Below are 18,912 nucleotides of genomic sequence, written 5' to 3' on the forward strand. Positions count from 1 at the left end.
ATAATTACTAACAACACTAAAAGTTCACTTGTCCAGTTCTTGCACATGTCCTTGTCTACCCCCCTTTCTACCCTCTGTTTGCACTTGTTTCTAACGCGCAGCTGCTAATAATCCACCGAAAGGCGGGCTCAGCAGTATCGTAGAAGAAGAAGAAGTGACTTGTATGCCTACCCATATTTGTCGAACCGAAAGGAGAATTCATCATCATCATCATAATCATCATCATCATCATCATCATTTTACAACTTCGTACGAAGTGTCGGCAAATAAAAACACCCTATAAAACAGCTAGAACAAATTCCGGTAAAAAATTGGATTTTTCAGTTAGTACCATCTGGTAAATGGTACCACAATCGTTGTCAGCTTGCCTCGTCTTTTAGCGACGCGAAAGGTAAACTTCGATTTGAGACCATCATTATACCTGATTGGAGACCATTTCACCGTGGCCACATGACTAATCAATGCGACCGTAATCAATGTGACACGTAATCACAGATGACCGCGGATGAAGCCGTCCGTTGAAGGTTAATGACTAGTTTTATTTCCGAAGCTTTCAGGGACAGCAAAGGTTAATTACACCAGTCTCTGACAATTTATCACGTCCATAATCAACTCTAGGCAGAAATTGATTACAGGGCTTTAACGTTAATTCATGGTCTGATCTTTTTTATTTGCTTTTGGACAGAGACAAGGGCAATGTGACACTGCTATCAAAATTTACAACTTATTCTTACAGTGTCACATACAGAGAACAGGCCTCGGTTTGATCTGGTTTTCACTTTTTGTATTTTTGTCTTCTTTTTCATCTAAAAAAAGAAGAAACAGTTTACATGTTTCGAATGCCATCGATGTGATAACTCTGCTTTGATCTATTACCACCTACAAAGACTTGTAAGCTAACATGAGGCTACGTCTTGTCGATTTTCACTTTTTGAAATAATTTTTCTCTTTAAAGAATCAAACAGCTCACGAGTTTATAAATCCCATCGAAACGATGTCACTGTTTTAATCTATCACCCCATCTACTTGCCCGTGAACCGTTATGTCGTATGTTGATATCATTTTTAGTACGGCATCGGGATTAATAATCCGTCTGATGGGCACAGTAAAGGAAATACGCATCCAAGCTGTATAACTATTATTATCTGTTTTATGATTTTACCTTAACATGTTGGTGGTTATGCTAATTAAATTCGATACGATTTGGCGTATTTTAAACCTTTCCTATGGAAATAAGACGGGAAATATAGACTGTAAAAATGATCAGAGCCTTTAAAATGTGGCTCCGATTGAAAATAGCCTGCGAACGTACTTGATTCTTACAAAGAGCTCTATAATATTGCCGAGACAAGTGTGGACTTTCTCATAGTAGATGATAAAACTAGTACTAATTTGAATCCCCAATGTTTATGTGTTATGGACGTAAAGGGTAGGTAAAGTTACTCCCAAATATCTTTAACGTCGTAGGTGCAGTGTGTTATAATCAACTGTGTCTGCTCAAGGAAGACAGAGCCCTTTCCTCTCCTTCCACCGCCCTTTCCCCCCCCAACCAAAAGTCAGCTGCCACAGTTTACACCGTGTTAAAGGGTCTTTCCCAAGGACACAACATGTAGCTGGGAACGGAACCCATGACCTAGCCACTCTTCCAGTTGACGCCACGTGCTATGAATGTGCGCATGAATATTTCAACAGTGACCGCGTCTATCACATATCACGTATCGCAGATAATACCCTAAACTGATCCTTTGGACAGCTTGAGACCTGTTCACGGCATCCTCTTCCATGTTGAGTACAAGACCCCCGAAGATCAGAACGTCGTAGGTGCATTGTATTGTAATCAACCGTGTCTTGCTAAAGAAAGACAGTGCCTTTTCCTCTCCCTCCGCCACCTTTTACATCCCCAACCGAAGTCACGTACCCAATTCTACACCCATGTACAGTGTATTTTTCCAGTGACACAACGCCTAGACAGGTACAGAACCCGTGACCGCTAAAGCTCGACTCCACTAGCCTTGCCACTCGACGCCACGTGCTATGAATCTTTCTCATGAATATTTCAAATGTGACCTTGTCTATCTTATCAAAGATGACACCCTAACCGATCTTCGGACAGCTTGAGACTTTATCCCGACATTTCCTCCATGTTGAGTTCGAGACCTCCCATGATCAGTGTGGCTCTCTCGGAGTGACAGGGGCTGTCTTGACGGATTGCCGCTGTGGACAGGGCCAACCCCACTAATTGACCCTTCACCCGACTATCGCTCCCTTGTTTATAGGTACGTATTAGTGAGGGAACCGGGGACTTTAGCTGCTGTCAGACCCTCTTCTGTTGGCGGATAAATCACCACACAAATGGAACAGTCAGCGGGCCTGTCTGTGAGGATTATGTTACATTCTAGACCACAAAGAAGGTGCCATTACGCCGGATAAAATATAAAACAACAGATTTGCCATATTACCAGACAAATGTAGTACCAAAGGACAAAGCCTTCATGAAAACTATTGTCTTACTATCTGCATTACATGCGTTTATCAACTCACCCTATGATGAGCCAATAGATTTTTGAATTAGAAATGTAAAGTAAAACTTCCAGAGCACACTAAAATCATGGCCACTGACAGACTTTCACTTAGAATATTCTCTTCCTTTTTTTCTGTCCAATACCCAGTCGACAATGTAGCAGTCCACTGTGTTCCTCTGCAACAGGGATCTTGGATACTATCCAGTTTGGATACTACATCAGTCTTTCTTTAATTCTCTCCACTAGTTCATGTTCATCCTTGGCTCCCTTAGTTTTATTTCTGACCGCAACGGTCCCAGCCTTATATATTTTAGGTCTACCATACAACGGTACATCTGTCTAGTTGATGTTCTTTGGCAATGCGTGTCAGTCTCGTGATGATACATAAGGTGAGTCATGCCCACGTTTACTCCCCGTGACTGGTCGGTCATCAAGGCCAAGGCCAATCTTCTACCGGTCATAATTACCCCTTCCTCGCTACAGACATGAAACTCCATCACTGGCGATGTCCTTGTAGATTAGCTACATCTGTCAACAAAATAATCTGAGATGGCAGACTTCATCTTACCCATAATCCTGTGCGATCGCTTCAGACAAAAGAGTAGCACTGTGGATGCACGGCAACGCTACATAGTTTACTTTGATGAAGTAGTAAAATACACACTACAAATTTAAAGTTACTGAAGCAACTGGAGAGAGAATTGATCTACAGAATCTTGGTGCAGTTATCCGGCATTGGTGACAATCTGCGGTGCAGATATGCGGAGTCACTAACAATGCAGTGAATGGGAACCGGTTTGGAATTTTGGGATTCGGTGCAATTAAATGGAGTGTGCGTTTATCCGAGGTGCAATTAAGGGGCTTCGTCTGTACTTGCTTGTCGATGAGTAAAGAAGAGTAGCTCACCTGTACCTCACTTTTAACTAAGATCACCCTTCAGACTGAAACATATGTATGTGAAAAGGACCTGAATGACACAATGTATGATAAGGAATACTGGACGCTGAACTTTGTTTATGCACCAACTCTAGATCTTCGAAAGAGTAAGCCTGTAGATAAATAGCAACACTGACGTACTCGCAGCAACGGCAATGCCAGCTGCACACCGTATGTCACGTAACTTCGTCTGAAGTCCCCGGTCACACCAGATACTAACGTAACCACATCGATTTTACAGAAACACGAAACTTCCCGGGTATAAATCATCCCAGAAGCCCATCGGCAATCGAGAACGAACTGCTACAAGCTCATTTTTCCTCGTCCGGATAAACTCGATAGTAATTATCCTAACAATGAACCAGTAGTTGGTACTTCATTACTTTCCTTGGAAGTGATGTTCAGTCGATTACGGGGGAGTTCTTACTGTGGTATCTGCAAACGTAAGCCTTGAAAACCAGTTCAGGGCTAAATGGCTTAAGTCACATATCTGCACAGGGCTCTAGTTTGCCATATCCACATTGAATCTACCCCCAGGAGTTGGTTTCATGTGGTTTCAATGTGGATGAGGTTTTTATTTTTATAGCGAATTAACGTGGCATAGTGTGAACGGGATTGATGGCATTACTACATTGTGTTCTGTGTCTTCACAATCACCGAAGGTCTCCACTTTGTCACTTGTAAATACCAAAACAACTATTATAACATTTCCTTTTTGTTCATTGATTTCAAAGGTTTCGCCGTGACAAACCATCCAGTCTGGACTGTCTCAAAAATATATAGAAATCTCTAGTGGACATCAGAAGAAAAAAGAAACTAGTGATATTGTGTACAATTTGATTTCAGAACATAAATCTAAGAATATCAACCGCAAGGGAAAAGTATTGCTTTTGCAAAATAACAGCTGCTTACGTTGAAGAACCATAGGTCATTGCAACTCTCGCGGGTGTGGTTATACAGGAAATCGGGTCTAGCGAAACACAGAAGTTGACTTTAAAGCAGATAATGGTGGAGGCTGTGCAAGTATCGGCATGTTGAGTAATTCCCAAACCATTTACCAGAGGTCCCCACTTTGTGACTTGTGAATACCAAAACAAATAGCATGTTGTTCCTTTTTGTCCATACCTATGTCTATGTCTAAGGCTTCGTCATGGCATACCTTCCAGCCTGGGCTGTCTAAAGAATTTTAAAAAAAACTCTATTGCATGTTAAAAGAAAGAAGAAACTAGTGATATTGTGTACAATTTGATTTCAGAACGTAAATCTAAAAATATCAACCGCAAGGGAAAAGTATTGCTTTTACAAAATAACAGCTGCTTACGTTGAAGAACCATAGGTCATTGCAACTCTCACGGGTGTGGTATATACAGGAAATCGGGTCTAGCGAGACACAGAAGTTGCCTTTAAAGCAGATAATGGTGGAGGCTGTGCAAGTATCGGCATGTTGAGTGATTTCCAAACCATTTACCTTCCTCCTGCCCCATCAAACTGCCCCGGTGGGAGATCTACCCGCTGAGCAATTATGCAGAGTAAGACCTGTTCCTGGCGGTTCCAGACGCCCCCATTATGATGTCTCAATCCTAAATCATTACCCACAGTAAACTTTTATCTAAATGGGAGTCTGGATGGAGTTGGGAGTAGTGGTGAATTGATGGTTGTAGTACCACTTTCTTTTAAAGAGTGGGTTGGTACTGTACATATCCATGACGTCAACATGGAGAAGAAATATGTTCGCCATTTCTCATAAAGATGACCATTGGTGTTTGATTATACCATTGTCAAATTTGTGCCGTTTAGGAGAGTGTCCCATACAATACTTGTCCATAAGTTCAGGAAGAATAAGAATGTGTTGGTCAGCAGTATTCGTGTTTAACTATTGTCAATTATGTATTGTTAAATGTCATGTGTTAATAACCTCAGGATGAGGCATTACTTGTACAATTGTAAAGTCAGTTTTTTTACGAATGGGTCATTTTACAAACTATGGGAAGCACCTATAGATTTAACCTATGTTTCAAATTTCGAGGATTGTGTCCAAATTTATTGATTCACTTATAGATTTGAGACAATGATTACAAAATAGCGTCACGGTTGAAATAGACAATTATTGAAACCGAATTGGTCATACATCAGATCCGTTCTTCGTCCCAAATCTGTTCACCCTTATCAGTGCAGCTATATTTCATTGTGACAGTAACTATTAGATGCATTGTTGATGGTGAACCGATGTAAAAGTAGAACGTCTGAAGGATTTCGTCCCGAGGCCTTGATGCTGCGCTGAGACAAGAATATCCATTAAACGTCTTGTAAGATTTACAGCGGAATCCCGAGGCCTTGATGCTGCGCTGAGACAAGAATATCCATTAAACGTCTTGTAAGATTTACAGCGGAATCTAAGAAAGCGGTCGTAATAAGTAAGAAGGCAATCACGGACGACGTAGACGTCAATATTTCTCGAACGAGTTCTTCGTGCAGGGGGCACGTAAACTGTTTCTGGAAGATGGAGGTCACACCCACAAATGTGCTGGACCGGAAATTTGGACTATTTTTGTCAAAGCGCAAGAGAGGAACTGAACTGAACCACACTATTGGACGACATCCATTACCTTTCTTCAGACAGGAAGTCATGAAATAGAATGTCTGGCGAAGAGTATACACAAAAACCGAATGTGTATAATATATGACCAAACATATGTACAATTGTGTCTCTCATTGATATTCTCACTATTATTGATACCACTAATAAACCAGATATAATTTCAGTCATCTGATTTAGCCCCTAATTCGTTAGAAAAGTACATATTAATCAGTATTCGACTTAGATAAATCTCCATATTGTCATATGGAGGACAAATCAAATTCAACATAATGTTAAATCAGATCTATGTCGAGGGCAATCAAGAATTGCATTTACTAAACTAACGATTATGCGATTGCTTTGCCAAATAATTTGCTCTCTGCGTAAGATCATTTTTAAGAGTCAGAAAATTTACAATGAGTGAGAGATACGTAATAGTAGCGTTACCCTTGTGTTTCACCCTCGTAAACCAGGACCGCCTATCGCTTGACGTTACATCGCGAGCGTAAGCGGCCCTAGTAAAATGACCAGTCACATATGGTTATGATGACGTCGCCACCAAAACAGCTTCAGCCAATCAGAGGGTTTGCTTCCTCTCATCGGAAGCCAGTGCGCAAAGAACGCTGGGAAGCTATCAACCAATCAGGTTACGTGTTACGGCTAGCTCATTGATTATTCATGAGCTGCAACTGCCGTTTGTGCAAAATAAGGTCAGCTCATCAATTATATCATGAGCAAGTCTCGTCGACCTGCCATAACCATATGTGACTGGTCATTTTACCAGGGCCGCTTACGCTCGCGATGTAACGCCGAGCGATAGGCGGTCCTGGCTTACGAGGGTGCTGTGTTTGTGAGGGCAGAAAAGGTGCTGCCAGTGCCATGTGGTGGTGGTTCGTAATAATTTCCCACTGTTTTCATCATCAGGGACAACAAGTGCACTGCCAGTCAGTGGTGCTTTCGGTTTGAAATAATTTCCCTGTGTCTTTATGGATCTTATGAATTGCGCCGTGAGTGAGAGATGTTTGAGGTATGTAATATGATTATTTTGCTTTTTTTTCAGAGACCGGAAGTGTACTGTGTCTGAGAGGTGTTGGCGGTTCATCACGGCGTCCCACACGTCCGGCTACACGCTGTCGCACCAGATCCTCTGGACTATCCTCGGAGAACACGTCAGTATAGCCCTGTTAATGTACTCCAGTATCCATCCCTATTGTAGCTTCAGTTCGTTGGTACTTCCCTCCGCGAAGATTACATAAAACAATCATAGAGACACATGTATTATAGATAATTACTTTAGACATAACATCATGGAGGGAATATGGTTACTAATAGCTTCTTTGTTGTTAACTTGTAGCTGATTTTTCTTGTGAGCCGATAGGGGGCGTTGTTAGACCTGACAAAATATTTTTTACGCATTGTCGGTACACTGACGTCAAAATCAGCAAAAGATGACCCATGTGTTTTCTTTAAAAAGAAACACGTAATTTTGCTTGCCTTACATTAGTCAAGACAAGACATGCGCCACCTATCCATGCATTCCTGGTTAGATAGATAAAAACTAAAACAAAAATAAAATCCCCAAGAAACATTTATGCATGTGAGCTGACAATAAAGCAGGATTAGCTGTTGTGAAAAACTTTGCCCACTGGTCTATTATCTTCTAAATCGCTGCTACTGTCCAGGTTGGATGTATGGAGAATATAGACAAGTACGCCAGGAGGAGAGGGGTGCTGGAGGGCACACAGGAACTACGTCACAGGCACTGCAGTTCTGCTCTCCACCACATGGAGGCGCTCATGCACAGGGGAGCAGTGCAGACAGACCAGGACATGTTTCTGGAGACAAGTATGCTCAAACTATCATTCACTCAATCAATTAATCAATCATCGATGGATTAAAGAATCAATGATTGACTACATGATATCAGTTTAGATTGGGCAAATGGTTACCTATGGTTCCTTTTACTGGATAACCCTGTAAATCGACCTTAGCTGCTTTGCCCGACAAGCAAAGTTAAGGGTCTGAATAATTGTAACCTGTCATGAAAAGTAACCAATGGCATGTGAATGGCAAGAACTAGAGTACTGAACCTTTATTCTATAACAAAAATGGTCAAAGTACACAACAGCATGGCTTTATCTGAGTCAATTGTCCTTTTGATTCCTACTAGGTGTTTTGTGTGGCATGCTGGGATACAGGGACTTCCTACGCGCTGATTGGCTAAAAACGGTGTTGGCATGGCAACTTCCTTCTGGATGCTTCGGGTGAGGATGTCTCCAAACTAGATTATTCTTCGCCGACTTTCAGTACTTTTTATTTGTAATTTCTGTACTGGTTTAAAATGTACCATATTTTAGGTAATCAAAATTAAACGATGCCAAATCACAGCTGGTTTAAGGAAACTGAACACTCTGTTTTGCAGAATCAGGCATACACCGACTAGACGGAGGCTTCTGGGCGAAAAATTACTGCAACGTAAGTTTAGCAATCTATTATTAAAGTTATAACATCCACCACCAAATATGCACAATATCGCCACGTTTACTTCAATTTGAAGTGATACTGATTTAGCAAATAATCAATACGTCATTCATACCGGTTACCTGTCAATGGTATAGCTTACCTTCGCTCTGTATCTTTTTTGTCTCTCTTGATCTGGTAAAAACGAAATATCGCAATCTTGTGCTCGGAAAGGGGTTCCATGATACCGCCTGGAAGAATCTCAGCAATTGTCTTGAGTCTTGATGTTATTCACATGTATACGTCAGCTTCTGTTCCTCTCTTTTGGGGTAGTGAGTGCCCAAAATACACATATGTCTGAGGATATTTTTTTAGTGTCGGTACTATGGTACTTAGTTGACGTTAATGCTTTATTTACAATTACCCATGTGCTGTGGCGTTCTTTTATAGCTGAACTTACAAATTGCAGCTGCAATATGAAAGATTCATTTTCTGTTTTTCATGCCTTTTGAAGATGACTGCCTGTCTCACAAAAGCGGACTGGGAGCCGCCATGATGGGAATGTACGCACGGTGCATGATGGACCCGGCATGCACTTGGAGGAGTGAATCACGTGACTGAATGCTGGTTGTTCTGTACAACCGTCCAAAGAAATTGAGTCGACCTTATGGTTTACTTTTCCTCACATCAAACACGTATTGCATCACAGGGAAGTCAAGGATTCATGAACATCTTACCGAAAAGCTGTCAGAAAATATGAAGTTGAAAAAGAAAGATCGCCAGTGTTTGCAACTGAGACTAACCGCTGTATATAATATATATTGTAAATACATTGTATAGATCAAAGAAGGGGTATCATTTATAGTAGTGTTATAGACTATATAGTGCCTTCTTCATAACTCCAATATTTGTATATAAACGCAGAATATTTGCTGAAGAATTTGTACATTTTATTAACATATCACAAAGTATGCCGTTTTCGTTTCGTTATATTTTATGTCATCTTTTGCTTAATAATAATTCATTTTCAAGGCTGTACATATGTAACGTAGAATGAGATTATGACACGGTATGAATATGTTTCTCACACAGTTAAAATTAAAGATTTTAACCGCATACGTGTGTGCACGTGCTTCCTAGTTTTAATAAGCTTTCGCTGACTGAAATCATAAATGGTATCTATACCAAGTCTAAAGTAAAAACTCGTTCCCGCACCAGATAGTGCACAGAGCAGCGCCCATCTTCGTTTCAATAGCCCTAGGGCCACACAACTTTGTACAATCCCTACAGCAGGGGGTAGGAAGGTAATCTATCTGGACAAAACAACGTAGAAAATTGTATTGCTAATAATAGATTTTAACAATGGCTTTCACTTCTTACAATCAAAAGATTTGAAAGTAACTACTTTTAAAAAGTATTTTGTCACTTAGATAAAGTTTTTCGATAGATAGATACTTAGAGAAAACCGTTTGCCAGAGTCAATATCACAGTAAATTACCCCTGTGGCCGGAGTTCAGGAAAATCTACGCCAGGTCACTCCGCTATCACCTGCTGCGGGCGGGATCGATACGTGTAATAGATATATACATAATTTACTACGTATAATGCAGAATTGCGCGGCTGGATGCGGGGATTGTCTGATTGGATGGGTGTGAAATATCTGGTGAGAATAGGAGAGTTAAAAGTTTCACAAATGTGAGATTGGATATGCAGCCGTTACATGTCGTCCAATAACATATTGCTCAAGCATTCAAGTCGCAACATCTAGAAATATCAGCACCTAAGGAAGTTGCAACATTATGAATATATGTACATGTGTGTGTGTGCGTGAGTGTATCATTGTAGGTGTGTTTGCATGAGGAAGTGTGTGTATGTGTGTGTGCTTATCTGTGTGCATGTGTGACCGTGTGCGTGCATCTGTGTGCGTGTGTATGTCTGTGTATGTATGTGCGTGCGTGCGCGTACGTGTGGATGCCTATATGCACGCGCGCGTGTGTGTGTTCGTGTGTGTTTGTGAGAGAGTATGTGTGCATCTGTGTGTGTGTGAGTATGTGTGAGTGTGTTTGCAGTTATTTGCATTTTTCTCTAAGTATACACATTCTGGTCCTGGTATACTCGACAGGGACGTCTAGAGACACTGGTGTCACCTCACTGAGGATGAACTGAACTGGTCCTGTTTGGTTCAGACAATCAGTTCCGCTTGCTGCCACGGTACAGCTTTAATAACCCAATTGTTCTGACCAGGACACGATATTGAGGTCACGGCTTCACCTTCTCAGGTTAACTCGAGGTCATTGATCTCTGACCTCTTGGTGTCAACCTGTCTGGAGGTCAGAACGGTAAGTCGATTCGATAAGATGGCGTCTCTATCTTCGAAACATTCCACAAACTGACGAAAGTCGAACTTTAAATTTGTGCTTTTGCACAGTTCCATTGCTTTGTGTATCTAAAATTCAGTTTAGTAGACGTGGCAATAGAGTGTACTTTCACTGCTATTTTTGTGTGACGATAGGCGGCGCTTTTAAACAACTTGCGTCCACCGGCGGTGGTATAACATACAGTCAATGCGCAACGCAACGCTGTCACCTGTTTTGCGAGTGTTACTAGGGTTTTATAGAATTAAATCAAGATAAATGACTCCAAAGATGTATATGGTCAATCACATTGTTGAAGACAAGCAAAATGTGCCTGTGTGGGCTTAAATTTGAAAGGGACTTTCATTACCTGCAGAACGTTGGCATGTTCAGCACTAAGGACAGACCCATATGGTGGCTTTCATACCGGCTGTTGTTTCCCACAATCCAACGGGCATTAGATAGTCGACCCGGTTATTATTCTAAGATGTCATATGAAAGTAATGTGTGTTCCGAAGGCTTTGACTACTGATATAATTGGTGCTGATAAAGATCTAAGAATTAAGTTCACGCGAAAATTAAGGAAATCTGCCATACTGCATAGCCTCAATATTTCCGTGTGCATATTTCATTACACTCCTACAGAACTAACAATGACCACCAGTAGCTATTAACATTGAGCGCCTACGAATGTCATGATGATCTGATTAACATAAACTAGATTCCAGTACTTTCTAAAGCCAAGTTTTCTTCTGGAACTGTCCCGTCACATGAAATGTCCTTTAGTTCCTTATCTGTATCTGTATCTATATAGCCGGCATAACACACCAGGTTCCCAGCGCACGGTGCAGCCGCAGTTGGTTTTCTTACACTGAACCATCTGTCGCACCTAAGTTTTGTATGTCTGACTAAAAGCGTTGTTTAAAGATATCTAGCGAGGATGCTCCTCCAGGACTTGGTGGCAATGAGTTCCACTCTTTGAGAGTTTTAAGAAAAAATGAATTTTTGAACACATCAATTCTGGGTTGATAACTCTAGTTCTGAGGACGACAGCAGTATTCAACCATCATCGCAGCACAAAAGTCAATATGATCATAGCGAGGTGACTGTTAGTCATTCCCATTGATTTTTGCGGCCATAATTACTTTATATCAGGATTATTGCACACGGTAGGCAATACCCTGATGTGAGCAATATTTGACAGGAACTCCCAGCCCAGGTCCCATGTCAAATTTACAGACCCCCGGTGGGACACGGAGGAATCGGAAAAGGACAATCAAAATCGCTTTACGTCTTTATAGGATTAAAAAGTTGACTTTGATGTGCGCTTCGTGATACGTGATGTAGTGGATCTAAGTAACATTGCCGGGACAATTTAAGCAAAGACTAGCCCGAGTGTCTTTGATAATCAAGTGCCATTGTTGTCTTTTCCTTGTTCTGGAAAGTGACTTTTGTCCATTTATTTTCATAGTATACTGTAAAATTCTGTGTTACCTCGCAACACGTTCTCCAATAAACTCATTTTTCTGCAGTATATTATCAAAACGAATTAAAGATGGAAAAACCTTTCCATAGTCCAGTTCCTGTCTTATATTTTGCCGTCATTTCTTCTGTCTAACGCAGCTTCAATTCGTCTATCATTCTATTGCTCATCACTAACAACTTATAGTATATAACTTTTTTTTTAGTTCGTGAAAATAACTCTGCGGCAGCTTTAACATAAACCTCGCTGCTGCATGTTTGCCTCAGGCTTGTCGTCCGTTACCCCGGTAACGACCACGGGGACAGGTTTACGGTTATTACACGACAGAGACCGTATGTACGCACTGTAGATAAGGACTCGGAGACTTTCCGCCTTTCCCTCGTATTTCCTGTATCTTGTGAACGGATGTTGTAGCCTGTTATGAATAGATGAAACACGGTAGTAATTCATACAGGTAGTGTATAGTTTTATTACATGTTAGACGTGGTAAACTTTCCGTCCTCGGGCAAAGAGTTTTGACCCTTAGCCTGCTTAAGTAGCAGTTTGGTACCAAAGTTGTACAGTTTGTGGGGTTAGGCAGCAGGGAGAAGGTTAACTGTGAATTTGATGTAGTCGTATGTACATGTAGTCGTCTTTTAGCAGCGGAAAAAACACGACCATACGAACATGTTTACGGTTATGACACGACAGAGACCGTACGTACGCACCGCAGATAAGGACCCACAGACTTTCCTCTCTTCCCTCGTATTTCCTGTATCTTGTGAACGGATACTGTAACCTGTTATGAATAGATGAAACACGGTAGTAATTCATACAGGTAGTGTAAAGTTTTATTACATGTTATAGACATAGTAAACTCTCCGTTCTCGTGCAAAGAGTTTTAACCCTCAGCGTGCTTTAGTAGCCATTTGGTACCGAAGTTGGACAGGTTATTGAGTCAGGCAGCAGGGAGTATGTACGTGTAGTCGTCTTTTCTACATTTTAGCAGCGGAAAATAACACCCAACAGTTGCTCAATGACAGCTTATGAAATATGAAGAGATCATCGACCCGTGGATATGTTGAAGTTATGGAATGTTTGCCTACAGTAAAAAGAATACGGAGATTTGAAAAAGGACCTTGAAAGCATTCATCATCGTTCCAGAGGATTTGCAATTTACGAGGATTTATATGTTTGTCGTTAAACAATATGAACTTACAACAAGATGACTCCTTAGCTTGAAAGTTCATCCGTGTTGGTAGAAATAATTCTAAAACAAGTTTTAACTGACAATAATTGCCAACACATCCCAGCGGCGGATTGCTCACCCCTTGACAGAGACTAGTGCCGTACAGTATAAAATTTGGGTAAGTCCAATTTTTGTGTTGGAAATTACAGTTAAAACTTGTTTCAGAAGATGACTCCTGGTATGACGCGTCTTCGCCATGAAGGCTGGGGCAAACTGCAGCCCTTGGGGGTTTGGTAAAGTAAGCTAATCATCTAGGTCGGAGATCTCCGTGCCACGTGAGGGATTAACTTTATGTGGGACATTAAATGACGTGAAAGGAGATATAAATACAAGGTTAATCTATGAAGAGCATTTCGAGGTTGAGAGTGAGCAGGGGTTTGGGCTTTACGGCAATGGCCATTTACAACACCCACACGTTTGCTCCATGGCCTCTCTGTCACCGTCGTGCCCAGTGACGACCCCGGCACGAATAGTCCGCCCGGCTGTGTGATCGCCACAAATCTCGCCATCAGGCGCGTCACAGGTGGGCTGGCACTGGTGCATCAGGGTTCAAAGCGGACATGATGCCCCACATGACACATGTATGACATGAGCCGACCCGTGACAGTTTCATTTCGCGGTGGATCAACCGTTAAGTCCAAAGGAACCCCGGGTCTTACTCAGTCAGATACAATAATTACTGGGATACGTTAGGAATCCTAGGATGGAAGGAAAGGGGGTGAAAGACAGGGGAAATGAGTCAATGAATGCCTCCATGATATGGCAGTGAGAGACGATTTGAAAAAAAGGTCAAGAAAATGTTCCTGCACTAAAAGAAATACAATAGTAGTCTGCCCCTGTAATCTTCAATACGAATAGCTGTAACAAGTTTTTTTTTCAAATTGATAATAATGTATATATATATGACACGACACATGTACCATGTACAGGTATGACATGAGCCGACCTGTGGTAAATTCATTTCACAGCAGATCAACCGTTAAGAACTGCGGGACAGCGGGAATCAGGATGGTCACATTACCTGTCAGAACCAATATGTACAGGGATCTTCAATCCGCGACCGAGAAAAATAATGGTGGATGGAAAAGAAAGGAACTTCAAGGGGGGAAGAGTCGAAGAGAGAGGGACTTGACCGTACAAAAATGGATGGATGGATAGTTGACTGAAGGAATGTATTTATGACACTTGATATGCATATGTTTATTGTATTTAGGTACAAGACAGTATTTTCATGCAACAGGAAATGCAAGTAAGATTTCGTCACTGGGCACTACAGGACGAATTGAATAAGAAAAGATTGATTTCTGCGGTGAATCGATCATATCATCCAAATGTGACACGTGGCGATGTGAAATAAATGAAGGAAGGAATACATAAAATGAATCCTGAGTAAAAACAAGAAGATAAGAAGATAGTTAGAACATAGGGAGGGACAAGCAATGAAAGGTAAGAAAGAGGAATGAAAAAAAAAGGAAGATTCCATCAAACAGCCCCGACACTGAAAGAGCACTACATGCCTTTTATACAGCAAATGTAAATGGCAAAGGAGGACCACAAGTGGCCGTGTGTAAAAGAAGATAAAGTCAGAAGGCGCAGTTTTGGGTGAATGTAATACCTCAGGATTGTGTTCAAGAGTCTTTATAAAACCCAAGGATTACGGGCAATGACGTCACAACCATTACCTTGGCACAGATGGACAACTCGAGGGAGTACGTGTGCCTCAGAAGAACGGTCATAAAAGACGTCTTGAAACTTTCTTGAGAAACCGCACGCCTGTTCCTCGGATGATGCCGTGCGGAGAGTTACATGCTTGTCTAAGAAACTAAATCCTCCCATCCCTTACCTGCTTGTAGCGCGCACAAATAATGACAGACACGCGCGCGCGAGGCCTCCTCAGAGATGTCCATGGGACGAGTATATGGCCCGGCTTCCTGCTTATGGTCTCCGTAAGACTTTTATGGGAAGACGATGTGAAACAAGATAAGATAGCGCGTGATTTAACGGCACTTGGCGGGGAACGGGGACGGGCGATAAACGGGCCCGCTCGTATTTAATCCGGCCGTTACAAATAAGGGGTGTAAAACAAGCGGCAGGTCTATCTCTTGTGGGGTCGTTATATGTTCCTGCTGTGATTCAGTGTGACAGGTTGGTTTACGGTAGTCTACACGCACTACGCAGATAAAGATGACGTTTGGTTCTCGTCATTTAATCAACATTTCTCTGGTTTTTACTGACTGTATACAGTGTTTTATGCCATGTGGAATATTTCATATGTTACCTTGTATGATTTGGGGTACTTGTCAAGTTTACTAGGAATAATGCACACTAAATAGGAAAGAAAAAAATTGCTTTTTTCGATTTCTGAGAAACTTGGCCAACTAACTAAAATGATTTCGATTTCAAGAATATCTCGATTCGATCTACGCATTAATATGGGACCTTTTATACGTTATACGTTATACGAAATATTCCACACAATACGTAAGGCAAACTGTAATAAAATTGTCAAATTTCGCGGCTTTTGGTCAAGCTTTTGCTGATTCTATTTGGCGAATTACTACCAGGATTATTGGACATAGCATTTTAAACATAAAACAATCATAGACACAGCAAACAATAACTTCTAGTCTAGCTGTAGAATACCAGTATTTGACTAGCAGTATATTCAGCAAAGGTTAGAAAACATGTAGATACTATATGATGCTGTAAACAAACACATCCTGCAGTTTCCTCGATTTCAGGTGCTCTTGGATTGGGGCATATCAACCTTAACGATATATCAACTTAAAGTAAAGAACTTTGTTAACGCCTCAGAATTAGACGAACGTTGAATTTGTCTTGAGCCAAATATGCAGGAAAAATATTTTTAAAAAGCATAACAATCAGACAAATGGACAAGAAGTGGCAAATTGTGAAATTGTAGTGAAATGTTGATTGCGTTGGTCCGGTTATCTTACGCATATGTATAGCATCTTTTTTTTCCATTAGGTCGGCTGACGCGCAACTTGAAGGTTCTCTTATCAACATTCAAATAAACCTAGATACTTTTATCGACAACGGCTGAGTGTGGCTGATGTGACCCTCCTCATACACGGGTGCAAATAGAGGTGGTAACGTTTAGTCGATGTTACATTTTGAAAATGTAGTGAAATGTAGCTTGCGTTAGTCCGGTTATCTAACGTTAACACATATGTACAGCTTTTTTTCCCATTATGTCGGCTGACGCGCAATTTGAAGGCTCTCTAATCAACATTCAAATAAACCTACTAGTAGATACTTTTATCGACAACTGCGAGTGTGGCTGATGTGACCCTCCTCAAACATGGGGAGTGCAAATAGAGGTGGTAACGTTTAGTCGATGTTACATTTTGAAAATGTAGTGAAATGTAGCTTGCGTTAGTCCGGTTATCTAACGTCAACACATATCTACAGCATCTTTTTTCTTTCATTGGGTCGGCTGACGCGCAACTTGAAGGCTTTCTAATCAACATTAAAATAAACTTAGATACTTTTATCGACAACTACAAGTGAAGCTGATGTGACCCTCCTCAAACACGGGGAGTGCAAATGGAGGTGGTAACGTTTAGTCGATGTAACATTTCAGCTCCTTAGGTTGAACCGTTGAAGACTCCTGCGGCCCCCATTGATTCTGATACCGTTCAGGGTCCAGCTGACAGAACACGGGTTTCCAATCACGGCAACACTGGCGGCAAATTACCCTCCGGTCGAGCAGAAAACTGCCGACCTGCTGCAGACAACCAACACCCCATATGGTGGCGTATTATATACTGTGGCAGAAACATATACAGTCATGCAACGTCGCGGGTCGTCGTACAATTTCGGTGCCGTAGCATTTTTAAGCAGGCTGTGGCATAGAAACCGCCGACAATGGATCTAAGGCTACAGGACAACTGAACTTTGTGCTGTAATGCACTGTAATAAAAAAGACAGCAGAAAACCGATTTCATACTGAGCATGACGACACAAGCCAGGGGTCAATATTGATGTCCAACTTTTGTACGCGTAGTTTAGGTGGAATGAAAAGTCTGTTTTCTAATACACGATATATAACAGGAAGACAAGCTTAAAAACGTACAGGTACTGGCAAGTCAATTTTGAGTTCTAACTCAAAAAGAATAGGTGGAAGTCACCAATGACAGCTTAAATATTAACTACCAGCCAGCAAATGGTCTAAGGGATAAAACATTTCCCTTTGGACTAATGCATGGTGCAACAGCATATCATCAAATGCGGTAGAGACCTATTGAGAAGGTTTTAATCAAAGCCTAAAGCAGGATATGGAAGGATTAAGTCTTTCGATGTAGCATTGCAAGCCACTACCGCCGAGTGCATAAAAGGCTGCTGTGTTACGCAGAAGAACAGTTATTTCAGCTGATTAATACATGTGTAGATACAGATACGGCCCGGCTGCCAAATGCTGCAGATAATGTCTCCCCCATGTGGATGCCGTATGTAGTTACCCTATAATACAAACATGTACATCATAATTCCGTTGTTCCTGACACGTGTTGGGGCAGGAGTAAATGTTAGGACTGTTCCATGTTCCTGCTAGCTGTTTATAAATTCATTTTTGCTTTATCATATTCTATGTGCAGCATATCATGTTTATTGTCCCAGTTTCTAGTATGTTTTAAATGATGAAAGATTGTTATACTTCGTCGGGAAATAAAAAGATGAGTGTAGAGGTGGCACGATGACACTCAGAAACGGTTAAAGTGTCACTGTAAGATCTGAGGAAGTCTTATGAGCAAAACGCGTCCAACTCCTCTCGGGAAATAAGACACGCCACTTGAGACAGTGCCTTGTTACTTGTCACAAACGCTCTGAACCGTTTGACTTCTGTTCAAGAGGTTATAATTCTGTAATACACGCCATACTCAATACTAAAACTTGTACTACTAATACTTCAATGACAAGAAAGTACACCAGATTGAACCAAATACGTGTGCAGAATTATCAACAAATTCAAATTGAAAACACTACATAAGTATATATATATATATGTGTGTGTGTGTGTGTGTGTGTGTGTGTGTGTGTGTGTGTGTGTGTGTGTGTGTGTGTGTCTGTGTGTGTGTGTGCATGGCCCATAAGGAACACAGCACTTCTGGTATGGAGACGTTTGCTTTTAAAATTGTTTTAAAAGCCGTACATGAAGTTGAAACAGCGCTCTGAACAGCCATTATTGAAGATCACTGGCATAACTTGTCTTGTAAGATTCTTTAGTTCTCACTGGTAATTTGGAGACTTTCTCAGCACGGAATGACGGATTGTAAAATCGATTCCGTCCTGGCGTGTGCTAATTAGCGATAAGTCATCAACCCACTCGAATG

General features: G+C 41.3%; 1 protein-coding gene across 1 annotated transcript in view; it reads left to right on the plus strand.

Annotated features, from left to right (window-relative positions):
• The window catches only part of LOC136441190 (UPF0764 protein C16orf89 homolog), a 33,466-nt gene extending 23,798 nt beyond the window's left edge, over positions 1 to 9,668 (plus strand). Inside the window, exons 3-7 of the mRNA XM_066437325.1 lie at positions 7,097 to 7,205; positions 7,719 to 7,881; positions 8,207 to 8,300; positions 8,459 to 8,511; positions 9,011 to 9,668. Of these exons, the coding sequence (XP_066293422.1) occupies positions 7,097 to 7,205; positions 7,719 to 7,881; positions 8,207 to 8,300; positions 8,459 to 8,511; positions 9,011 to 9,117 (526 nt within the window). The 3' untranslated portion in view covers positions 9,118 to 9,668. The remainder of the gene's footprint in view (positions 1 to 7,096; positions 7,206 to 7,718; positions 7,882 to 8,206; positions 8,301 to 8,458; positions 8,512 to 9,010) is intronic.
• The last annotated feature ends 9,244 nt before the right edge of the window (positions 9,669 to 18,912 follow it).

This window comes from Branchiostoma lanceolatum, chromosome 9, assembly GCF_035083965.1.
Source record: "Branchiostoma lanceolatum isolate klBraLanc5 chromosome 9, klBraLanc5.hap2, whole genome shotgun sequence".
Classification (NCBI taxonomy): Eukaryota; Metazoa; Chordata; class Leptocardii; order Amphioxiformes; family Branchiostomatidae; genus Branchiostoma; species Branchiostoma lanceolatum.